This window comes from Triturus cristatus, chromosome 3_2, assembly GCF_964204655.1.
Source record: "Triturus cristatus chromosome 3_2, aTriCri1.1, whole genome shotgun sequence".
Classification (NCBI taxonomy): domain Eukaryota; kingdom Metazoa; phylum Chordata; class Amphibia; order Caudata; family Salamandridae; genus Triturus; species Triturus cristatus.
Genome location: NC_140584.1, coordinates 681,091,387 through 681,117,891, shown reverse-complemented (window position 1 = coordinate 681,117,891; position 26,505 = coordinate 681,091,387). Strand labels below are relative to the sequence as shown.

Genomic DNA, 26,505 nt, shown 5'->3' with positions numbered 1-26,505 from the left:
CACATTACTTTCTGGTGTCCAAGAAGGACAAGGTCCTGCTTCCTATCTTAGACCTCCGGAACATCAAACACTTCCTCCGCAAAGAGAAGTTCAAGATGCTCACTTTGGCTCTGGTCTTGTCTGCTCTCGATCCAAAAGACTGGATGGTAGCGCTGGACTTGCAGGATGCTTACTTCCACATCCCAGTCCTGCAGGCCCACCGGCGATACCTGCGGTTAACGGTCGGCCGCGAGTACTTTCAGTTCACCGTGCTCCCTTTTGGCCTTACCAGCGCCCCTCGAGTGTTCACGAAAGTGATGGCGGCGGTCGCAGCTCATCTGCGCAGATCAGGGGTTTGTCTACCCCTATCTTGACGACTGGTTGTTGAAGGCGGGCTCGCCCCAGACAGTCGTCTCCCACCTCCAGACTACAGCCGACATCCTGCATTTGCTGGGGTTCTCCATCAATGTGCCGAAGTCGCACCTGATTCCCTCTGAGAAGCTCCTCTTCATCAGAGCGGTTCTGGACACGGCGCAGTTTCCGGTCTATCCTCGCGAACAGCGAGTCCGGGATATTCGGGCTCTGATTCCGATCTTTCAGCCCTTGTCCCTGGTTTCAGTTAGAGTGACCCTGAGGCTGCTCGGCCTCATGGCCTCCTGCATTCTGCTGATTGATCATGCCAGATAGCATGTGCGGGCTCTGCAGTGAGACCTGAAGTTCCTGTGGGCGCAGCATCAGGCAAACCTGTCCGATCACGTCCAGATCTCGGAGGGCACGGCACGACATTTGCAGTGGTGGCTCACGGACCGACATTGGGTCGACGGCAGATCCCTCTCCCTTCCCCAACCGGAGTTTACAGTGGTGATGGATGTGTCCCTCCTGGGATGGGGCGGCCACATGGGAGAGGCGGAGACCAGAGGCCTCTGGTGTCCGGCGGAGTCCAAGCTCCTTATCAACCTTCTGGAGCTTCGGGCGATCTGACTTGCACTGAAGGCATTCCTTCCCTCTGTCAAGGGGAGAGTAGTGCAGGTGTTCACAGACAACACCACCGACATGTGGTACTGCAACAAGCAAGGCGGGATGGGATCGTGGACCCTCTGTCAGGAGGCTCTGCGCCTCTGGACAGGGCTGGAACATCAGGGCGTTTTCCTGGTGGTTCAACACCTGGCAGGTTGTCTGAACGCCAGGGCGGACAAACTCAGCCGCAGGTGCATAATGGAACACGAATAGCGTCTTCACTCGGAGGTCGTGCAAGGTCTCTTTCAGCAGTGGGGAGAGCCTTGGTAAGATCTATTCGCCACCAAAGAGAACGCAAAATGTCATCAGTACTGCATGTTGGAATTTCCAAGGCGGCACTCGCTCAGCGATGCCTTTCGTCGCAAGTGGAGTTGCGGTCTGTTGTAGTTGTATGCCTTTCCGCCTATACCACTTCTGCCCAGAGTGCTGAAGAGGATCAGGCGCGACCGGGCACAAGTCATCCTTGTGGCCCCGGACTGGGCTCAAAGAGTATGGTATCCCGAGCTACTCATTATGAGCAGCGATCCTCCGATCAGACTGCCTCTTCGGGAGGATCTTCTGTCGCAGTGGCAGGGGACGGTCCTCCACCCGAACCTGTCCAGCCTCCACCTCTTTGCGTGGAGATTGAGCGGTGGCAGTTAATTCCTTTCGACTTGCCTCCTGAAGTTTGTGACGTCATTCTGGCAGCCAGACAGCCCTCCACTGAAGTGGTATACGCCTGCAGGTGGAACAAGTTTGTGGCATGGTGCACAGCAAAGGCTGTGGATCCCCTTTCTGCCCCTCTTTCCGAGGTCCTTTTGTTCCTTTTTTCTTTAGCCCAGCAGGGCTCTGCTCTGGGCACTATCAAAGGTTTCTCAGGCTCCCTGATCAGCCCTCTCTTTAGTCCCCTGTTGTAAATAGATTTCTCAAAGGCATTACACACGTTTCCCTCCTAGTCCGTTTGTGATGCCACAGTGGGACTTGAATCTGGTTCTTACTTATCTTGTGTGTGCTCCTTTCGAGCCCCTTCACAACTGTCCTCTTCGTCTCTAGACCTTGAAGACTGCCTTCCTGGTTGCCATCACCTCCGCTAGGCGAGTGAGTGAGCTCCAGGCTCTTTCTACTAAGCCTACTTTTCTGTCGGTTCATCCGCACAAGGTTGTGCTCAGTCCCCATCCTTCCTTTTTGCCAAAAGTTGTTATGGCCTTTCACATTGGGCAGACTATTACCTTGCCCACCTTCTTTCCGCATCCTTCCAGAGAGGAAGAGAGGCTCCACCGTCTGGACCCAAAACGTGCGCTCTCATTTTATCTCAACCGCACACAACAGTTCCGGGTGGATGACCAACTCTTTGTTGGCTACGTTGGCACCAAGAGAGGTCGGGCGGTACACAAGAGGACTATGTCCAGGTGGGTCGTCCGGTGGGGCTGCGTGCTCATTCCACTAGAGCGACTGCAGCCACTTCTGCATTGGGACGTGGTGTCACCCTGCAAGACATCTGTCAGGCAGCCACATGGGTCTCGCTGCACACGTTCACTAAGCATTATTGTCTGGACTGCCAAGTCCGGAGAGACTGCTTCTTTGGCCGTTCTGTTCTCCGGGACTTCCTGGTGTGATCTTGGTTCGCAGACTCGCCACCAGGGTTGGTATTGCTGGGGTATCTATTCTAAGGTAAGGAATCTATCACTATGGGTTTCTTTCAGATGAACAAGTTTCTTCTTCTTCGGTAATGAGATATCTGTAAGAAACAGTAGTGATAGATTCCTTACCGCCCCACCCATCCTCCCCGTTCTGAGAACGGATTTCTATGGTTAAGGTCATCCCTTTCATGGCCATAGTTTCAATGCACCAGTGGTCAGTATCTTGCATGGCTCTGCGTTCTTGGCGTGGAAAGAACTGATGTCAGCGCGCGTGGGTGGCGTCTAAGTAGCGCCCGCGACGTCATCTCGGCAAACACGACGCCAACAACTGACGCGGAGCCACACGACGCCACCTACCGAAGCGCAGGGGTACTGCTGACGTAAACTTTCCGGATCCAGTCTGACGCCTGGGGGTAATTCTAAGGTAAGGAATCTATCACTACTAATGTTTCTTACAGATATATCGTTACCGAAGGTAAGTAACTTGTTCGTTGATGCCCATGCGCACTATTACCGAAAGAAGGGGTCACCTTACCTCGTGACTGGAAAGACTTCTTTGAAGAAAAACAACTTGCAAACATCCGGACCAAACACTATATGGCTGGAGTATGCAAAGCCTGTGAATCTACAACTCTACATGCCAAGAACAGATGCTTCATGGGTAAGTAACACAATCCTTTTATTGCCGCAACTGTTAAATGTGAAGCGAAACATAAAAGCTGAATATAAATGTGTTTTTAACCCAGTATTGGGACAGGAAACTTATCTGTGGGGTTGAAAATAAGATTATACTCCAGCGTTGTACCTGCCATGCACAGATTGTTCCCTTCTGGCGTAAGGGTTAGATTTTGATTATTTGGAAATATTTTTTAAATAATTTATGTGGAGACTTTCAAAATTGATGATCTTAATGGGAACACATATGGTGGATTACTTTTTTTGCAGCATGTCAGTGTGCTGTTGTAGATTGTAGATCCTGCTAGCTATTGTGAGAATTTACAGTTCTGGCAATATCAGGGAGGATATTTCTCATATATTTAGTTTTCACTGACATTTATTGCTGCATTCCAGGCTGTGTACAGGATTTTTTATACAATGTTCCATGAGTTCCTGAGTTCTAGGACACTGTCCTAATTTTTAGAAAGAACACAGTAGAATTCCGAGGCAGAGCATATTCAGATCTGGTGAAATATCTCTCCACAAGGGCACAACTGTCTTTGTGCCTATTGAGCTAAAATAATTAATACATATCCTATAGAATGAGATCAAACCAAAACTAGGGCTGGTCACTGCCATACAGATTGCTCCTTACCTCCTTGACCAACTTGTTTCTTTTGGAGGGCTTAGTTACTTGTATGCTGCATTTGTATTTGGGTTTTCCTCATTCACTAAACCATTAAAAGTAGTCGGAAAGAAGATTGTTGAGTTGCTGTGAAGGGGATATTGTTTTATGAACTTCCCAGTAAGTGTAATTGTAGGCTTTAGTTAAACTGTGGATTTGTTTAAAATATTGGAAGAGCTAAGTGAAGCCCAAAGGGTGTAGAAGCATCATACAAAACAAAGAAAAAATGCTTGTTGACAGCAGTGTGTGTTTAGCAATAGTTCCCACCTGAGATTAAGTAAATGATGTGGGCCTTGAGCAGTTTTTCAATCACCAGATAGTTTGAGCAGCTGTACATTCCTTTTTGTACTGAGCAATCTGAAGAAGGTAGTACGAGACCAATTTGTTACCTTGTCAAGGCTACCTCTAGACTCCAACATGCAGTTGATGTTTCCATGTCTGATGGAAGTAAGAGGAATCTTTGTTTTTGCGGATGGTGGTAAATGGGCTAGAAAGGAGCTACTAGTTGTAGTAGTGCAATGTACATGTTAAAATTATGTGGTATGTTTAATATTTTTAACACGGTTTTTAACCATTGTTGATGTCAGTGCTTGTACTCCAATTATTTTCTTGGACTAAGCATGACTAAACTTAGAAGGGTTGTTCAGATAAATACCGCAAATGTTCAGAAATACACCTGTATCCAATGTTTAGTCTCCTAGCTGTCTTCATAATAGTGTAAAATCAACTCTAGGCAGTCTATTTGTTATTGCTTGGTTATAAGAAGCTACTCCTTTCTTCAGGGTGTATCTTTTGTGGTCCTGAAGTGTTGTTCAGTAGTTGGACTTTTTCTCGTTCTTATATGCCTTTATTTGCTCATTCATAACACTATTCATGTCCTGTCTTTCAAGACGATACCTTGATATCAGATAAGATCCAGAACATTTGACTTTGACACTGACTTTTTTCCCTCTTTCAGAGACATCACATTGGAGATCGAAGTCTTTCCCTATGCAACATGTTTCTAGATGAGATGGCAAAACAAGCCAGAAATCTAATTACCGATATTTGCACAGAGCAGTGCACACTGAGTGACCAGGTAAGCTTTTTAAGAGATTCCCCACCTAGACTATTGCTAGAGGTGGTTTAATATTTTTAAGTTTGTTTGTGAACTTTGATAACGCTCTGTGTTGAATGCATTAAACCTCTCAATCATTTTCCAAAATGTCACCTTTTTCAAAACACAAAGCATGTTTTGCAAATAATTCAATTTATATATATTTTTGCTATTCTCCTGTGCCTAAAGTCCAGCCTTAAATTTGTTGCCTATGACCAAGATGCCTCCAGATCCTCCAATCCTTTGGGAGAGCATCAGGCCTACGTCTACACCTGACTAAATCCAATACAGTGTCCTTTCATACCTCGCGAGAATGTGTGGTCTGGCAAACAACCATTACCCTACGGAGACTTTCTTTCAAGTACCTCAGTATTTGGGTGGCCCTTCTCCCGGAGCTGACCTGGTCCCTAAATGTCAGTCCGCTGTTCAAAAGTACAAAAGACTATCTTCGGCGATAGCAATCCCATCCACTCAACCCCCTCGGTAGGATTGCCCTGTTTAAAATGATGGTTCTGCCCCATCTCCTATATCTACTACGCAATCTCCGGCTTTACCTACCCTGCAGTTGGTTCCGTGAGCTGGATGGGATGACCACGACGTTTCTCTGGGGTGGCTCGAGGTCGTGGCTGGCCCTCACGCACTGCCAATGGCCCCATGCGATGGAGGTATGGGGATGATGAACCCCGTTCTGTTCTACCTAGCCACCCACCTATTGGTGATCCACGACTGATTCAATGGCGGATGGTCGGATCTGGCCTACCGGCTAGAACTAGAAAGCCTCAAATTCTCTCGGATCTAGGCCATGTTATATGGGGCTCCAGTTTCTCACACTTTACCAGCAGTCACCCGAACTGCCCTCCTCGCATGGCAGTCCGCGTTGCGATACACACTCAATGGGATGCCAAAATGACACTACAGACCCCCCTCTAGCACAGCACTTGGCTGCGGGAGGTTGGTACATTAGCAGGCTTCAGAAATGGAACCTGGTCAGTATCACCCACCTAGGAGATGTGAGGAAGGGTGAGCATTTGTCCTCCTTCCAAGAGATGCAGTAAACATATTCCCTGCATTCTACTCAATTCTACAAATACCTCCAATTGCGGCATGCCCTTGCCCTTCACATTCCCGACCACACAGCAATCCCAGAGTTTAGTCCAATGGAAGCTAAGCTCCTCATGGGGAATCTGGGGAAAGTGGGAATATGCCAAATCTACCGATCCCTGATAAACAACATACGTCCAAGCTAGACTCCCTTAGGACCCGCTGGGAGCAATGGGTTGGAGGGATACACTAATGACCCCTAGGGTGCTAACTATATCGGCCAGGCTCCGCCTCATTCAAATTTATTATCTTCACTGTGCATATCTTACTTCTGTGAGGCTAGACAAAGCGGGCTTCCTCCCGTAGCAAAACTGCCCACGTTGTAGGCAGAATCAGCTGACTTTTACCATAAGGTCTGGTCCTGCGCCATCCTTTCCAAATATTGGGCGTCGATTGTAACTGAACTGAGTGACATACTGGGCTGGACTCTTGCTCTTCTCCTGGGGGTGATGGATGGTTTGCATGGTTCCTGTACTGACAAGTTGCTCCTGGGGTCGGCCATACTGGTGGCCAAAAGAGACATTGCAGGGGCGTGGAAAGACTTGGCAGCTCCCTCTATTACAAAATGGCGCAAAGCCTAGATGCACTGCATGAAAGAGACCTGTCTTGTGTGACCTGTTTGTGTTTTGTTGTCTGAAAATAATAAAAAGATTTACAAAAAAAAAAAGAAAAAATGGCGCAAAGGAGTGGACTGGTGTTCCGTCCAAGAAAAAACTGTGTATGAGGCAAGAGACTGTCCTGCCAAACACGGTTGTATATGGAGGAAATGGCTGGGCTTGCTGGACTGATCTGCCTCAGGTGGTGCTTGGGCGGACAGGGGGAGATCTAGATCTTCTCCATCTCCGTGCCTGACGGAGGGAATGTTCTGTGCTGTAAAATGTCCTACTTATAATAGTATCATATACATTAACATTAACGTTGTTGAAGGAAGGATTCTATGATGTAGAAGTATGAACATACTATTCATTGCATTGATTTTTATATATACATATTACCAGAACCAACCCTTTAGCTGGGTGAACCATCCACCACCCCTGTTCTCAGCTACCCATAGTAAAAGCAAATTTAGAGCTGAGTTTTGCCCTTGGGGTAGCCCCCAACATTGCTTTCTTTTTTGCAGTGTTTGAAAAGTGCTTTGTGCTTTAGATGCGTGTGAAGAAGGATGTGCCAAGATAGTAGTACAAATGTCACTATAGTGAGACACTTTGTAACCATACTACACTTATCTGTACCTTTATTCCTTTTTCTCGATAAGTTCCATTGGTTCATATTGCTTATTTGATGTACTAATGCCATCATTATATAATAGACTAATTCGAGATCTGTGCTTTTTATATTTTTTGCCTATTGCAGTTGTTGCCAAAACATTGTGCTAAGACTATCAGCCAAGCAGTGAATAAAAAGTCCAAAAAACATACCGGAAAGAAAGGTGAACCTGAAAGGGAGAAACCAGGAGTTGAAAGTATGAGAAAAAACAGACTGCTTGTGACCAAGTAAGACCATTTGTTTTAAGTTTAAAACAAAAAAGTCTGTTTATGGATTTTGTTTTAAAATAAACTGTTGTACACAAAACAGGAAATATAGAACTGCAGTGCTGTATTTCATCATACTTTTCGTGCCTCCCCACCTTGTGTAGGAGCCCTGCTCTTCAATGCCTGGACCCTCAAACTGCTTTTGCAAAGGTACCATTTGTTTTCAAGGGGTCTGTTTTGTGACTCTACACGTCCACCCCTGCAGCTTCAGCACTATTCCCAGAATTTCTACTTCTGACCCTGCCATTCGCCCTGCATGTAACATTTTGTCCTTCCAGTGGAAATAAAAGGCTTTCAGTATTGATATCATTTCTGCATTTTCATTATTTAGTAATTGTTTTAATTTTCGATGCACACGGTTCCTGTTTCTGTATATATTGCTCTGAAGTAAATGAAAAGGCATGACAGGTTTCCCTTAGTTCTGCATGTTATTTTCAGCCGGATTCAATTCATGAATCAAGTGCAAATTGTAGCAACTGGACAAACAGACTCCATCACTTACCTGAGACACTCTATCGGTTTGTGATTTGCTTATTTTGTGTTGGACTAGCAACACAGACTTTTAGAATTCTCTTAGCAAGTCACAATGGCTGCTTCTCTCTGAGCTCCAGTTGCAGTCTCTTCTTTCCTACTTTATGTGGCTGCTGCAACATCTCTTGATCAGTGGTGGCTGGATGATATTTGTAAGTGGTGGATGTAAAAGTTCAGGATGCATGACCTGTGGTGAGTCAGCGTAGTGGTCCAGCCTGAGTGTATAAGGGTGGTTTGAGGGGGTTCTCCCCCCGACAACATTTTTGAAAAAAGAGTGGGCAAATGGTGCATTTTCAAGCAAATTTGAGAAAGCAAGAAGGTTAATAAGGCAATAGCGCAAGTGTAGTTATAACATAAATAAGTAGATTTCATATGATAATGATGTAGGTAACTGCTTACTCAGTATAACCGCAGAACTTTATAACAGACTTTGAGATAACAATGCTGAGTACCTCACAGATGTCCTTATTTATTAATATACCTTTACAAATTAGATATACTGAGGAAATACAAGTTATTGTGATTTGTCGGACTGGACACAATGAAAATCAGGAGCAGATGCTTGACCAGAGAGTAAAAGATTGAGGCGCCGGCCGTGAGGGAAAACACTCAGTAATATTATATCCACTGACCTAACTAAGCGCCTGATGCTGCTTTGACACAAATACCATGGCATTACAACACCAGCCTCGGCCTTCTCGAACATACTGCAGTCTCAGTCGGCATTCAATTAAGTGTGATGTGAAGTCTTGGAAACCCCAACACAGCAGCATGGTCCAGCCCCAGGGCACGTGGTGCCACGGTACTACTAGAGATTAACCCAAAAAAGTGTGAGTAACCCCCGCCGGGCATTAAATACTGTTTTTGTTGTTCTAATGAGTAGAAAGACAAAAACAGTATTTGGCACCGGCAGGGGTTACTGGGTCTTTTTTGTGCATATGTCAGCCTCGGCTTCCTCAAAGATTATCCGTGAGAGGGGCCGATTGACAACTGACTGGAGAGCACCAGCGGAACGAGATGTACTATGGCCAACAACGTACTCCGAGTGCTACAGATAGTATTGGTCCTGGAGAGGCGTGCTAAAATTGCGTGGCTCATGGGAGACCAATGGAAACAGTTTTAGACATGACGATTGTCAGCATAACATTGGCTCAAGCCCTCTCAGAAATGGAGAGAGAGACTGAGAGAAAGTTACAAATCAGGAGCAGAGTAATAGTGAGAGGCCTAACCAGAGAGTAAAAGCATGAGGCACTGGCGTGCTGTGAGGAAAAACACACTCAGTGATACTAAATCTGCTGACAGAGTAAAAGCATGAGGCGAGCTGTGAGGAAAATCACACACTCAGTGATATCCGCTGACAAAATTAGGCGCCTGATGATGCTATGAAGCGAATACCCAATACCAGTCTGTGACGTTATATTACCAGCCTCAGCCTCCTCCAACATACTGCAATCACAGTCTGCAATGCATTGCAATTTGCAGTTAAGTGTGAAGACAAGTCTTGGCAGCTCCGGCTGCACTGTCAACACAGCAGCAAGACCCAGGGCCTGGCGTGTTGCGCCGCGGCGGTACTACTAGAGATTAGCACAAAAAAGTGTGTATGCCTGCCTCAGCCTCCTCAGAGATGATTATAAACTCCAGCACTGAAGTTAACTCAGCTGAAGTCTTTGTCAATGGAGCATTCGATCATTCCTGATCCTCACACATTACAACTTTTACTGACTGTGTTGACTCAACTAGCACTTCCACGCGGGACACGCTCACCTATCACCAGCTAATTTAATACAAATTACCCGTGGAAACTGAACGGAAGCTCTCAGGTGTTCAGTCAAATGCGTTCCGCAGGGGGGTTTAGGATTGCAATCAACACTTGTGTACCGCATGAAAAAGACAGGGAGAGAGACTGCCTTCTCCCACCCTTACGCTGCCTCAGGTCAAATGAACATTGCAGAGTTCGGAGGCCCCTTGTAACACTGCACAACACACAAGATGATGGACGGAATGTTGCACATTGGCAAAACATTCACCCCCAGTCACAGATCTGGGTTTAATCCATCGTTATTTTGCTCACCACGCCACCCCAGTTCAGACATGGCCATATGCAAATCAGTCTTGACTCTGTGCCTCATGGGCGCATTCCAGCCCGAACTGCCAAACCATGTCTTCCCTGGACCGGACTCAAGCATCCTAGGACCGGTTTCGGGGTTTCACCCCTCTTCAGCATGGATAGCTTGACTCCAGTGGCGTAGTGAGCACGAGACCCACGTCTGGGCGTACCCTTTGAGGACCTGGCTTGGCAGATCGGGCTGGACTGTTCCCATGAGGCACAGGGTCAAGACTGATTTGCATATGGTGAGCAAAGAAACAATGGATTTAGGCCCATATCTCTGTACTGGGGTGAATGTATGACATTGTTCTGCATTCTGTCCATCAACTGTTGTTTTTGCATTTGTCACCCCCGAGTGGGAAGGGTATGCACAGACGTGGGTCCCGTGCTCTCCATGCCATTGGAATCAAGCTATCCTGGCTGAAGAGGGGTGAAACCCCGAAACCGGTCCTAGGATGCTTGTTTTCAGTCCTGGGAGGACCTGGCTTGGCAGTTTGGGCTGGACTGTTCCCATGAGGCACAGGGTCAAGACTGATTTGCATATGGCTGGGTTCAAACTGGAACGGCATGGTGAGCAAAAAAACGATGGATATAGGCCCAGATCTCTGTACTGGGGTGAATGTATGACATTGTTCTGCATTCTGTCCATCAACTGTTGTTTTTGCCCTTGTAACACTGCAGCATCCGTAAGCCAATCCTGATGAAGTTCCTGCTGTTGCATCAGCACACCCAATCCCCTATTGAATGTGCACCATTGGCGCGATTGTGAGAAAAGCCTAGTGAGCATGTCAGAGTGGTCGGAGTAAGACAGCCGTCCAAACCGACATGCGCACGTAGGTACTCTGGCTTCTGTACTAGTATGGGATGGACGGGTGCATGTCTGATTCGGTGGCAATACTCATACTGGCAATATTGTTGCACTTTTAAGCCCCACCCCCTCAGAACCGCTTCTCCTGGACCACGCTTGATCACTAAGTTACGCATACTGCCCGAGGCTGAAGCACTTAAAATTATAGATTTAATTGAGTTGACTGCTGCCTAATAGACCATAAGTCATTTAAATTGTGGGCCAGTGGGCTGAAATATAAGTTAGGCAATGCCCCTGCTCTTGAACCATGCTCTTGAACCATCTAAATGGCTGCTTCTGGGTGGAATATTTTGGGGAGGGACTGCTGTAGTTTGATTGTGATGATACTAGCGATCACTGGCATTGAGGAATTGGAAGGTTTACTTCTGGTGGTCCATTGTTCTTCAAAGATGGTGGCTTTCTATGGACACCAGGCTCCGCTTGTGGGGGACGTGCCCCACATTTCATGTTCTGCGTGTTATGGCAGATACTGATGCATTTCTGGGATGCTGAACCAGTGCCAGTCATGACTTTGGCCCTAGCTGGGATTGAATACCACTGAATTGAGATGAAGTGGGGTAAGACTTAACAAAGCACTGCTGCATTTTCATCAGATTCTAGCCTGGACAGGTCACATAGTGACTGGTGCAGGAAGACTAATTGGCAGTCATGCATGAGAAGCATGACTTCTTCCAGCCACGGTCTCGAAGGAAGTAGGAAGACGGCAAGAAGAGCAAGGAACAGGGATGAGACAACCTAGTCAAGGGACAGAACAAATTATAACATCCCTTGATACGTTAGGCAGCAGTGACAGCTGTGGACTCAACGGTCTTCAAGGTGGATCTAAACTGATTTGCAAGCTATGGAAAGTTCCACCAAAGAGCTTTGTCACCATGAGGAGTTTGAACACCAGCCTGAGAACGTGAACAGAGAATCCATGCTAGGTTGCTGACATTTCCTTCTGTTATAGCAGGCAATGACATGACCATGAAGATGCCTTTTTTTTCAAGACCTGATGCTTGCCGTTTGAATACCAAGGTTTCAAATAACATTAAGTCTATGGTTAGTGCTATCCTATGGGACAGAGTTTGAATGCTCTCACACAGTTTAATGACCCCTTGGGTTCACCATAGTCAGGCACATGCATCAATGTAAAAACCGGTCGCAAACGGGCAGATTCTCAGAATCTGCCCCTTTGCGACCGGTATTTTTGCATTTGGGATGCATCATCCCAAAAATCGCAATTTAAGGAATCTCTAAATTGCGATTCCTTAAATTGCGATTGCATTTAAGGAATCTCAAATTGAGATTCCTTAAATGCAATGCATGAAAGTGAAAAAACTAGCGATTTCGCTAATAGGGGGAGCAAATTACCATGAAGTTGAACTTCATGGTAATTTGCAAAAACTTTGAAAAAAGCACTTTTGTGCATTTTTCAAAGTTTCATGTTGCACACACACATGCCCTTAGAGCATGTGTGTGTGCAACATATGTGCACAGATCAATTTCAGGGGTGCAATAGGGTGTCATTTTGACACCCTTGCACCCTTGAAATTGCATGAGCAATTTGCGAGTACCTACTGATACTCGCAAATTGCTCATGCAATCTCCAATTCATTCCTATGGACCTCGAGGCCCATAGGAATGAATGGGACGGCATTCCTTAATTGCGACTCGCAATTTGCAAGTAGCAATTTAGGAATTTGTAGGAATCGCTATTTTTATAGCGATTCCTACATGCATAGGCTTTTGCAATTCCTTAATTGCGATTCCTTAAAAATCGCAATTAAGGAATCGCAAAAGTCTTTGTTGATGCATGTGCCAGAGTATTTTTAAACATATCTCATTGCATGGTGCAAAAATACAAAGTATTCAGTTTGATGTCTCTACTTTCCATCTGCAGTGGTCCATTCCCCTCCGCTATTGTCGAGCGAATGGTGCCTCTCTAGAACTCCACCTGTGTGTTGTGTCTCTTTTAGCGAGCACACTTTCCATCCTGAGGATGGACCAGCTGCTTCTAGTACCCCCTCGTCCCATTCTTCACACAAACCCAGAAGGCCCAGTCTGGGAGCAAACTGGAAAGCCGTCACCAAAGGAGCATTCAACCAGAGACCAGAATTGTTAAATAATTTGACATTCCCAAACCATGGGTAAAGTGTCTGTCACTTCTAAGCAATGGATGCATTTTGAATCTGATCTGCTATTTATTTTCCAACACCTCTCAGGCGTTCAATAAACCCTGTGGATGTATTTCATTTGGATTAAACAAAGGTGGATCACAAATTGTAGGCATATGTAAAACTGTAATACAATGATAAATATATGAAATGTGTGTGTGTGATTCAAATGTGTAAATCCCCAATGATGTGAGACAGTGCAATGGGGTTTCCAATGGAACAAAACAGTAATTACTTTTTAAGTGATTTAGCATTTATTGCTTAAAGTTCTTTTAACATTTCTCTCAAAACGAGCAGCAGTATTGTCACAAATTTAGAAATGATGTTGGTGTGCAAGACTTCTGAACAGTATATATCAGTATCACAGGATTGGTGTCCCTTCTGTCCATTGTGCCAGCAAATAAAAAATCTCCCTTAATTCAGGTCTATTATCTAAGTCTTCTATAAAGCTAATTCTCGAAGTCTTCCTTCTAGACAGGATTTTCCAATATCCATTTGCTACATACAACTAGAGCCTTCCCATCAGTTTTATAAATGGCTACAAGTCGGATGTGAGATAAGGATGAATACTTTCTTCCACTAGATGTATTCCAATTCACACTATCTTTCAGCTTCTTCTGCCGGTTTTCCTTGTGGTTGAGGCAGGAACAGTGTGTGTGAAAAAGACGCTTCTTCTGTCAGCAATTCCGTGCAAGTTACAGGCTGATACATTAGCTTGTAGCTCTATTTTTATTATGTTACAGTTTACAGCGATATTTTCAATTATAGGAATTTGTTCTTCTACAACTAATTGGTTATTTGTTATCCAGAATATATAGTTTCCAAACGATTGCCTATGAAATCAGAATTTGCTCATTTGTAAACTCAACAAATATTTTGCTTCAGTAGGCTGTTATGAATTGCTCTGCTCGTGTTGATTGAGCACTTTAACAGTTGTTTTTTCATTTGTTTTTTAGCTTGGACAAACTGCACACAGCACTTTCTGAGCTCTGTTTTTCAATCAATTATGTACCAAATATGATGGTTTGGGAGCACACATTTACGCCAAGGGAATATTTAACTTCCCATCTAGAGATCCGATTTACCAAGTAAGATTTTATAAATATATTATCCCAGTAAGTGAAAGTATTTCAGGATATTTTAATACACATGCAAAAGGAATAGTAAAAATACTATTGTATTTACTGGTGAAAGTAAACTAATTTTATGCTCTAGGTAGTCTTTTACATTATTGTCTGATCTGTTGTCACTTCTGTTCACTACAGTGATATATTCATGTGTGAATACTGCTTAATTTGTAAAGATGTGGAGAAGTTTGTGGATTATCAATTTTGGAAGTCTTTAAATTGTAATAAAGCAAGAGTTACAGTGAAACGAGGCTGACCTGCAATAATGAAATAAAAATATATCGACTTGGGGGGCGCGGGGGAAAGCATTGATAATTTTCTTTAGTATTTTGATGCATATTTAAGAAGATTCCGAATTAGACAAGGAGAAATTGCGTTTCTTCTGTTGTCCTACTGTGTGCAGGATTCCTCTGTAGCAAATATATTGGCCAATAATAAATTGGCATTCCTGGGGGTTTCTGGCTTCATGCTAAGACCAGCAGACAAGTGGATTGATGCTCAAAAAATTGTTTTTTACTCTAGCTGCATTAGGTCTGCACTTGCAAATATGGTATTTACTATAGCAGGATTAATGAGTGAAAGATTACTGTGATGTTTGTAAGGTAATATATTCGTCCTAATCTAGCAGGTGGACAAATGAATTTGCTGGAGAATAAAAAAGTTGAGAATTTGCTTACATGCCTCACTCTCTATACAGGTTTTTGGCTTTTTAGGTTGAGCCTGGGCAATGCATGCGCTGCTCTGCAAGGCATGTAGTATTCGGAGTATGGAGGTGAAGCTCCGCCCACTCCCCGCCCATATTTTTTATTGGCTTGTGTCATTCTCCTTGGTAAATACTAGCTTCTGGTTTAATAGGCTTGGTAGTCCCTCCTTAGTACCACCTTGTCTTCATTTGTAGCCTCCCATGGCGACATCCCCTGTTACGTGTGCTATTGCTCGGTAGGCATTAATGACAGCCTCCGAGCACTATTTTGTTAAATGCTTTTCACCTGCCTGTAAACAGGCATGATGCGCTCCCTTGTAGGGCTTCATTTATTTTTCCATAGCAGGGTACGCCACAGAGATTGCCACGCCTTTGGTTTATTTTCGGCTCCGAAAGCGGCTGTATGTTTTTTATCCCTCTACTTTTTAACTTTCTTTGCTGTGCTTTCACGTTAATGGTGGCCACGCCCCTTTCTTCAGATGAGCCGTGTCTAAGGAAAGGAGCACGGCCGCCATTACAGAGAAAGTGCTGAATGGGGTGCTGTTACAAACAACCATTTGCAATGAAATAGGTTTTGCATTTTTGAGAGTTTAGTAAATGCGAGACCTATTGCATTGCAAATGCTTACCTTTGTCGTGCAGCCCGATTGCTGAATGCAGATATATTTGGGAGCTGAAGCTACTAATCGAGCTTTAATCACAGAGACCGAGCGCACTGCACCCAGCCCCTGCAGCCTTTTCAAGTCCTCGGTTACTAAACGACGCTGTTAGTACTTTTACTTAGTCTCTTCCCCCTTCACACTTATCAATTCCTGCCCTAGCATTCATTTGATAAAACCAATGCGGCATGAAAATGTAATTTATAGCGCTTACAGTTACCCCTGATGAGGCTTATTAACATGGCCCCGGAATCCCGCATGCTCAGAAATCCGTACCTTTGATCATTTTTAATGATTAAAGGTGCCATTGCGTTAAGGATAGCTTGTTTTCTCCCTTGGAGATGCAGCAGGAACGTGAGCATTGATCACATTAACAGACCCTGTCCATATTAATTTCGTAGCACCCCCGCCCCATCCTTTTTCAACACCCAGACGCCCTCTCCTCCTGCCCTCTGTACCCGAGAGTTTGTAATGGCGGTGATTAGAAAACGTGCTGTTACAATTAATATTTTAACTTCTGTCCTCTGAGCCTTCTGACACACAAGTGCTTCAAAGAACCGACATGTGATGTGCGAGTTTACTAAACTATTCCATGGAGAAATATTTTCCCTGATGAAAGCTAGCTTTTTTTCCTCTTTAGACACTCAGCAGGAACGTGAGGGTTAATTACAGACACAGATCATATGCACAGAATATTTCAGTGAGGTGGTTTCAGTATCGTTAGGCAGTATTCCAGTTGCTCTCCAAAGGGGACCATAGAGAGGTGTCCAGACTCTGAGGAAGGCGGGGTTGTTCCTCTTGCTAGTTCTTCATCCTGACAAGGACTAGGGCCTCAGGTCTTTACCGAACCTCCATCCCCTGAACTCCATCCTGTGGAAGGAAAAATGTAAATGCTCACATTGGCCCAGATCCTATCTGCTTTGGACCCGGGGCGACTGGATTGTGCCCTTGGATTTGCAGAGCATATATTTTTATATACCAATCCTTCACTTTCACAGGTGTCACGGTTCAAGGAGTGCTAGGAGAATTTCTGAAGGACTCTTTGCATAGTGAAAATCACTTCCAGGTGCTGGTACCAGATACTGACCAGGACCTAGTAATGGGGGCATTCGGACTGGGGTCCACAGATGGGGATTCAACAGTTGTGTTGGCGAGATCACGCCGACTGGAGATGCAGGACCCGTGATTGTACACTGGGTTGGTGAAAGAGGCAGGTGGGGTGGAAATGGGCGGGGGTATTCGGGGTGGAGAGGTGATGCATGTTGGGCATGTTCAGATAGGTGCTCCTTTGATAGGCCCGGGATGCTTTGGCCTATTATGAACTTAATCTTCCACCCTATGCTGCCTGACCGCCCCCGGGACATCTGTCTGGACTGACTCACCGAAACGGTGGTGCCTTAGGCCACCTTATGTACTGTTGGGGATGTTGTGGCGTGATGCCCGTTAGTATCCGAGCCAGGGGAGCGGGTGTTATTGTTGTTGGATTGTTCTGTTTTTCATTTTGGGTTTATTACCGGGTGTAAGCTGGGTGTGGGGAGCCTTTGGGCCTACCAGGGTGCGTGTGTCTGCCCATTAGCCTGGGACTGGGGCGCTAAATGTTTGTCATGGTGGTCACATACAATGCAGTGACATGGAACACAAGGGGAAGGGCAACCCTCGTGCTCTGACATAGGATTTATGCTGCCACATATATATAGTTTGCCTTCAGGAGACACATCTCACTGTCCCTGAGCTGGGGAAGGTAGCCGGATGCTGGAGTGGGTAACTCTTTGGGAAAGGGTACTCAGCATTTGCTGGGGGGAGGGGGTCATGATCTGGATCGCCCCACATGTTCTGATTGTCCAGCGGCGAACAGTATTGGACCCGGCTGGCCGTTATGTCTTACTAGAAGGGATGCTGGATTGGTGTCCACTTTTCATTGTATGCGCCTAACACACTTCAGAGCGAGTTCTTGTGCACGGTGTACCCAGCTTTGCTCACTGACCCCCCTAGCTCCTAACATTTGGAGTGGAATTTTTTTGTGTTCATTGTACCTCCATGGACAGGTTGGTACTTCTGTTGCCAGAGACACAGGGTTTACAGACAACCAAACACTTTCAATTGTGGACATCCACAACACACCTCCTAGATATCTGGCATCTAGGACACCGAGGGGAGGCAGAATTCTCCGTCTATTCTCTTGGCTATCAGGTACACACTAGGTTAGGTTATTTCTTCTGCAGTACTGATTCTTGGCCTCTGTGCGTTGCTCTGAATACCTGGGCCTCACAACCTCAGATAGTAGTCCACTAAAGGTGACATTCCAGTGGGGGCAGGACAGGGCCCCGATTCCTACCTGGTGACTGCAGACGGAGGCTCTGCTGAAGCCGATATACACGGACACTAATGGGACTCTTATACAACGCTACTTCGAGGAGAATGATGGCTCACTCGAGACTGTTGGCGTTTAGTGGAATGCCATGAAGGTCGATATGAGGGGCCATTGTATCAAGACTTCCTGAGGGGGAGCAGGAGGTCTTCCTTTGCAGATTGCTGGCACTAGAGACTCAGATGTGTGTTCTCGAGTGGGAGGTGGTGACTGTGGCTGAGGCCCGTACTCAGTTGCATGTTCTCAGAGAGCAGCTTAGAGACTCACCAGCTGCAAAATGTTGACTGCAGGGCGACCCTCGCAAAGCAGCACACTGACAGGGATAAGCCAAGTGTACTCTGGCGTGGCTCCTGGGCTCCGAAGTGCCCCAGACTGTCATCGGTGCAATTTGTGTCCCCAACTGATACTGCTCTTGTTTGCTTACAAACTTATATAGACGGGGCGGCTCTTCCTCGCTTAAGCATCAACAGGGCAAGCTACCCGACTCCCTGTGGGAGGCTCTGAGAACAGTGCTGCCCAAAGCCAGTCATGATCCCTTGGACGGGAGTTCTTACCGTCCATTATTGATGCTAAACCTTGATTATAAAATCTTAAGTCTGGCCCCTGCGAACCGGCTGCTATCGCTGCTACCGACTATGGTGTCTCCGGACCAATGTGGGTTTATCCCCAATAGGGCCACTTCATTTAATATCTGGCGGCTCTGCCAGATCATGGGGTGGGTCGAGGCAGTCTGAGGGGTTTCTGGTGATGGTATCCCTGGACTTCGAGAAGACCTTTGACACCCTTGGTTGGCCGTACCGGATGGCTGTCTTGGAGGCTTTTGGGATGGGCCCTAAGTTCCTGGTTATGTTGTTGTACACGGCACCTCAGGCCAGAGTATGGCCGGGCCGCCATATATCCCAGCGATTCCATATAGGTAGGGGCACGCAGGGCTGTCCCTCTCCCCAGGTAGTTTTGTGCTAGATATGGAGCCGCTGGCCGCTCTGCTGCGGGTGGAGGGCCCAAGGTGGGGTATAGCGGTGGGCCCCTCTGGACACGTGTATATGCTTAGTACAGAAAGGGAATTCTTGTCTCTCTTTGCCACGCTGACTAGTTCTGTGACTTGGCAGGCCTGCGGGTGAAATTGGGAAAGTCTTGCATTTATTATCTGCGGAAGCTGGAGCATGCATAGTCGGAACGACTGGTGACTGACCGTCTGCCTTGGAAGCCTGATATGTTTCACTACCTTGGGGTACAGATTTATCATGCACACGGCGACCTGCTGGATGATAATCATGGCAGGGCCCTCATGTTGGTGCGTCAGTCCCTGGGCTTCTGGAGACGTCTGCCTCTTGTCGCCTATGGGCCTCATGTCCATTGCGCAGTGGTTGATAATCCTGCGATTCCTCTATTTCTTTGTTGCAGTGCCTGCGGTCCTCGTGAGGGCTTATTTTAGAGACTTGCAGAGCTTGATTTCCGACCTCATATGGGGGGGAAGCATGCAGGCGAGTGTATCCACAAGTTAGAGACCATTGACGGGGCGGCCTGGGTGTCCCTGATTTGGAATGTTATTTCTCGGCAGCGCAACTGTAGTGGCCAATGAGCTGGTTGGTGGGCAATGTGATGGGAGAGGGAGCAGCAGTACGGGACTAATGGCAAATATGAAATTACTGGACTGGTTGCTGTCCCCTGGCGGTTCGCCCCAAGGCCTGAGCTGATTGGCACAGGTTGACAAGGTTTGTTGGAATAGATCTATCCAACTGCAGCGTGCAATGCCGCCATATGCCCCACAACTCCCGATTTGGTGTATACCTGGCCTACGGGCTCTGCTGGAGGCCCATGATTCGAGTCCATGACGGAATGCGTTGTTGTTGACCCTAGGGGACCTCCATCCAGGATTTGCAGGACGTCAGTGGCCTGCATGTTTGACAGTTTTTACATATAATGCTCTAATGCTGGAACTCATATATATGTGGAGCGGGCAAGGTAGTAACAGCCCTGCATCAGGGGATGCAGTGTGTGTTGACTCATGGACTGGGCTGTAGAGCAGTTACAGTTCTCTACACGGCGTTGCAGGCTGGGGATGGCGTCTCTTTTGCTGTCTGGCTAGCCAAGGTGGGAGGAAAGTAGGCAGCGTCTTGTCTGACAAGCAATGGGGGATGGCATTGGAGCAGGTCAAACGTGTTTCCCGTAATGACAGACTGAAGTTTACTCACTTTAGTTATTTATATTGTACTTACCTTACACCACATAGCTTAAACAGGATGTTGCCGGGAGTGGCTGCGACATGCCCCTGGTGCGGTCACCAAGATGCGACCTTCCTACATATGGTGTGTGACTGCCCCCCGCTGGCACAGAGTTGGGTGCAGGTCATGGAGCACATTTCAGAGATACTGGCAATGCCTGTTCCGCCAGATCCCAAGTTTTGTTTGCCAAGGATCACTATGTGCTCGAAACACACTAAATCTCAGCTAAAGTTTGCTGATCTAGCAATGGCACTTTCCAAGCACCTAATGGCCATGTCCTGGAAGGCGGGGCAGCCGCCGGTGATTGACTGCTGGTTCTGGGTCATGCTCCGATGGACGACTGTTGAAACTAATTACTTGACATGAGACTATAGGGTGGCGGCAGCGCCAAGGCGGTTCTGTGGAACATGTATATGCTCAGACTGTATGACAAATGTGACGTCCACACGTAAACCCTACTCCTTCCGGAGACACCAGGGTGACCGGGTACCGCTACTATTGGCCTGTTCCCACCTCCCTACCACCCCACTTTTGGTGGGCTTCGCTCCGTCCTCCCTCCGCTCACGCCTAATCTGTTTGATTGTATCTTGCACTGTTGAAGTCCTACTTGACTCTCCCCGAGGTCCGGGCGCTTCAGTTCATGTTTAGTTTGTTTCTTATGGCACCAGTTCGAAACACTCTGAGCTTTGTGCTTATGGCTCCCCCCTAGATGGTTGACACAGTGTGCGGGTTGGCTTGCCCTGACAGACACCCCACCATCTGACGAGTCCTTATAGTTAGCAGAGGGAGACACGACCGGCACACATTTACTAATACCTCCCCAATAACCTCATGCACTTGCATCACATCACAGAGATTGGTGACAGTTCATTGATCTCTATGTTGCGGTTGAGATTCTTCTGCACAATTTGTGTTTATTGTTGTACAAACCTGCGTGGGCCAGTAAATACATTTAACAAAAAAAAACAATGACCAATGTCAATAGCTAATGAATGTTATTCCTTGTATGACTTTTGAAACAGCTGTTTTGTTTAATGCATTTAATGAAAACTTTGTATCTGAGCCAGAAAAGTGTGGGTGTTTGAAAAGTGATGTCTTAAATTTTACTTTCTAATCATATTATGTGATATCAAATGTTTTTGTAGATGGATAGACTGAAATTTGTTTTGAGAAACTAGAAAGAGAATTTTCCTTTCCTAGTTTCAAGCCCCACAAAATGTTGGCATGTTTAAGTTATTGGACGTATCGCATCTGTACTATCACTATATTGTTGACAATCAAGTGCAGTTCATTTCTACGCATATGGTTATTTACATTCCTGGCTTTTCTTTGTATTGTGTTCCTTATTTTTCAGGTCTATTGTTGGCATGACCATGTACAACCAATCCACACAAGAGATTGCAAAGCCTTCAGAGTTACTGACAAGTGTAAGAGCGTACATGACAGTGCTCCAGTCAATTGAAAATTATGTTCAAATTGACATCACAAGGGTGTTTAATAATGTTCTTCTGCAACAAACCCAACATTTAGATAGTCACGGGGAGCCAACAATCACCAGTCTATACACTAATTGGTAAGATCCAAAGTTTTACATAAACGTGCATGCCTACTGTTTTTGAGGGTAACTTGTACCTTAAAATGAAGTGCCATCCTGACATCTTTGTTTTATTGCATAGTTCAATTTTTTTATACCTGAATATTTGTGCTTCTACATTTCTTTTGATCATTATGAATAGAACAGCCTGCTAGGCATTCCCAGTTAATTTTTACACGAAAACCACTTTGTTTTCCAGGTATCTAGAGACGTTGCTCAGGCAAGTCAGCAATGGCCATATAGCATATTTTCCTGCAATGAAAGCATTTGTTAACTTGCCCACAGAAAATGAACTTACGTTTAATGCAGAAGAGTATTCTGACATATCAGGTAAGAACTTCAACAAACTTTAAGTATGTTATTTCACTCTCATATTTATGATCTTTTACAGTAGAGGGCAACTGATATTTAGAAATACGTCCATATTACGTCAACTGTAGTATTTTTTTAAATACTTCGTTTCGGCCTAAAAGTAAAAGAACAGTAAAATGCGATACATACAGAAGAAAATTTTGAAAAAAATTCTTCCAATATTCACTTTATCAGGTCCATATACATATGGTTTTTTACAATTCATTTTAACTCTAGATAAGTTCCATCATTTGATCTTAACAATCTGGGGTAACCCGCTTATAAAGTTCATGTGCAATGTAATCAAAGTAAAATATTGCTTGTTCTATATTAATATCAGGTTCCTCAAAGTGCAAATACAATACATGTTTGATGGAGCAGAATCTTATACTCTACAATTGAACTCGACCATTGGATTGGGTGAATTTATATCTAGAATAGTAGAAAGACAGGGAGGATTTAAAATTCAAAGGAAAAATTCTGTAAGGTGTATATCCTGGGAAAACGCTGTGAATTGTTAAAATCGAGTAATTACTAAAATATATGAGCCCATACAATGCGGAACAGATAAAAAGGAAAAAAAGAAAAAGTACTTCAAGTTTTACACAGAAGCGAAGCTATTTCAGTAACGTTTGTTGTTGGTTAAAATATATATACCTCCATAATCTTAATCAAGTTTGTTCTTGCCAGTTTCAACAACGTTACCTCCAGTTGGGTGCATTGGGTTGGCAACCAATTGAAAAATTATAATTTTTTCCCTCCCTTTTCCCTTGTAAAATTAACAGCCAGTAGGAATCAGCGGAGGGCAAAAACTATTAGACGCGAGTTATCGGTTTTTAATATTTTCAACATGTCGTTCATTCTCCTAACACTGAGGCACCTAGCTATTGGTTTTATCCATTTACTTCTTGCTGGTTTGTAAGCCGGGCAGAAAAACAAAACATGTGCAATGTTTTCCTCAACCCCCATTCTGCATAAGGTACACTGAGACTCCCCCTCCTTGTGTTTTGACATTGACCATTTGGCAACAAAACTATTTAGTTGTAATATACCATATCTAAATTTTAGGTATAAGCACTTTGCCAATAACGGTTCAATCTCATCTAATAACGTCTCGAACTGAGGTGTCGTTTTGAGTTGAAGAAATTGTACAGTTAGTCTGCCATGATAACGGGTAGAAATGTACCATATTCTCAACAAACTGCCAGAGTAGGAGTTTAATTTCACGTTTTGAATCAGACGTCAGCAGGCATGGGTTCACCCAGTATCTTTTCAATACTGTTCTTGAAACTTCTATGGAGCCTTATAGTCATGTATTTCGTTTTTGTAGGATTCACCTCGAGTCCTTTCACTTTAAAATATTCATTAAGGCTATGAAGCAGATTCTGTAGGCCACTAGGTTTTTGGGACAGTAAGATGGTATCGTCCGCAAATGTTAGGGCGCAGATGTGATTACCTCCCATTTTTTGTGAATCATGCATACAGCTTTGAAGGTGTTTGACCAGATCATTTACATACAAGAAGAAGAGAGTCGGCGCCAGGACGCAGCCCTGGTGCACTCTCCTCTTGACTGGGATCTCATCAGTTAGCTCACCTCCTTTGCCCCATCACACTTTGGCGTAGTTATATTGATGTAACCTGATAATTGTAGTATTCATTTAGTCATTGTTTGTTTCACAGCCATTACCATGCCCATTAGAGATTTAAATCTCTTAACATATTTACAAGCGAGTCTAATAAATTGTCCCAAGATGCACCCATGTTGGTAATAATTGTTACACCTTTGATACACATGAAGTACTCATGGGAGAAAAAATGAATTTGATTTAGAGTATTTGCGTTTTGTTGCTTTCAACATAACTCCCATATTTCTCAAAGATAACCACCATTTTGCATATTCTGTGAAGCATTTCAAATTTGCCCCAAAATTAATACTGCAAACATTTTTTAGAGCCAAATGTCAATTTGTGTCAGGCAACCCAACTGCTAATGCCATGAATGTCTATAGTTCATAATATTCTTTTAGCTCTTCAAGATTTGGTAGCTTTGATTTCAGACAGGTGTACCTAATTTGGTAATACTCATGCGCACAATAATGGCCATATTTTCATGGGTTGTTTTTGAGTTCCCTCTTATGGGCTTGAGCAGCAGGTAGGATTAACTTTATACCCAGGCACAGTGATGGTAGGTGACCGAGGCAGGGGATACCTCCTGAAAAGGGACAATAAGAACTAGTTTTGTCAGGAAGCCCAGTCAACACTAGGGTTTGTCCCCTTTCACTTCCTTCCTAATCCTCTGTGTGCCCTCCAAGGTGTGCCACTGTGTATTGAAGTGAAACCGTGAGCAGCACGTGATCTGCAAACTCCCACAGGACATCTACTCCCTGAGGTGGCCCCACATACAATCATGAGGGTCTGAGGAAGTCTTCATTGTTCTCAGGTTAGCAATAGCTATAGTAAAAAAAAATACTTTAGCCAACATAAAATGCAGCAGTTGAGAGAATGTATATTATCATTTACAATACATAATTGCTGAAAAACTACCATTGCAGAGTGCAAAAATACTCATAACAAGACAATCCTCATCGCACTCCATGACCATAATTCCTAATGTACTACTTGCAAATCTTTTGCCTGCCTGATTTACCAAATTATATGAATTACAGCAGCCTTAGTAAAAAACAGATTCCATGCCCCCCTCAACCACAAACTTGACCTTTGTTTTGGCAGTGTTATCTACCCCAATGTACCCCACTATAGGCTTACACAACCGTTTACCTGCATTTGGTCTAACTTGCTGTGCATAACGGTTCTACCACTGACCTTTTTACCCAGTTATGTGCTGAATATATGTCGATCAATTTCCTAGAAACTTGCCTCATTTATTATGCATGAGGATTCTTAGAAAAGTAAATGCGCATGACGTACATAAGAGCTTGAACACATTCTGCGTAAAAGTCATGGTCATCTTCATTTGAGATAACTACTTTGCATAATCACAGGTATTGTTCTAGGCTCATTTGCATAAATCGTATTCACAACACATCGATTTTTTAAGGAACCCCGAGGCTATCTTTGTGGTATAAAAGAACCATACCAAGACTAGATGGGCAGAGAAGAAGCTTCATGCTTACACTGGACGCTGAGGTCAGGCCTGCAGAAGCTACAATATGAAGTGGTCTGGCATCCCTTGCAGGGAGTCCAACTCGAGACCAAGACAGGGATTCTTGTGTTTACACCTACATACATGCTAGGTACACATAGGTAAGGTTTGCATCGTAGGAGTACCCTTGATTACTGTCATGTATCTATATGCCTGCATAATTCAGTGTTTTAGCACCATGGTAGAATTCTTGTTGCTCTATATAGGAAAATAATGTTTCCATATACTTACATAATCAAAATTTATAAAGCACACATCTTTTTCAAGGCTCAAATTATATATTTTGCATGTCTGTGGTCGCAGAAATCTCTCCAGTGTGAGATCGAAACTGCTGTAAGCCCGGGACTGCAAAGCTCGTTGTAATATATGAGACTAGGGTCCACTCCTAATTGAGAAGGAAGCACTGAACACATGAGCTGCCTCACATTGAATATGGACAAGGGATTCCATTAACGTATTGCCAAGACCCTAGTCTTGTATATTACAACGAGCTTTGCAGTCCCAGGCTTACAGAAGTTTCGATCTCATACTGGAATATTAGTTATTGCACCAAAGACTAATTTTGGAGTCTGGGTGGTCTTAAGTACCCTGCATACCAAGCGGACTTTGAACATTACTTGGAGTTCTGCGATCTCAGACATACAACATATACAATTTTAGCCATGAAAAAGTCGTCTACATGGCGAAACACGTGTCAGCTGTCTGTACCAACTCTACAACTACGTGCAACAAGTCAAGCATTTACACCTTAGAGTATATTATTGTGTTCTTCTTGTTTTTTTTCTTGCAGTATTATTAAATTCAACTGACAAGAGTCAGTTTGAAGCTATTTTTGTGTTGTGCTCTGCTTTATAAATTTTGAATATCCTTTCGGGGTATCTGGAATCAGTCTGGACACCAAACCCTTAGTTTATGTTGTCTAAACGCGCAGATCTTATGTATTTGTAGGAAATACACAACAGCAGATCA

The 26,505-nt window shown here is 44.7% G+C and overlaps 1 protein-coding gene across 1 annotated transcript in view; it reads left to right on the top strand.

The window, feature by feature from the left end:
- The window catches only part of NCKAP1 (NCK associated protein 1), a 487,736-nt gene that overhangs the window by 300,046 nt on the left and 161,185 nt on the right, over positions 1-26,505 (top strand). Inside the window, exons 18-22 of the mRNA XM_085648703.1 lie at positions 4,916-5,035; positions 7,508-7,647; positions 14,305-14,436; positions 21,784-22,002; positions 22,223-22,353. Of these exons, the coding sequence (XP_085504829.1) occupies positions 4,916-5,035; positions 7,508-7,647; positions 14,305-14,436; positions 21,784-22,002; positions 22,223-22,353 (742 nt within the window). The remainder of the gene's footprint in view (positions 1-4,915; positions 5,036-7,507; positions 7,648-14,304; positions 14,437-21,783; positions 22,003-22,222; positions 22,354-26,505) is intronic.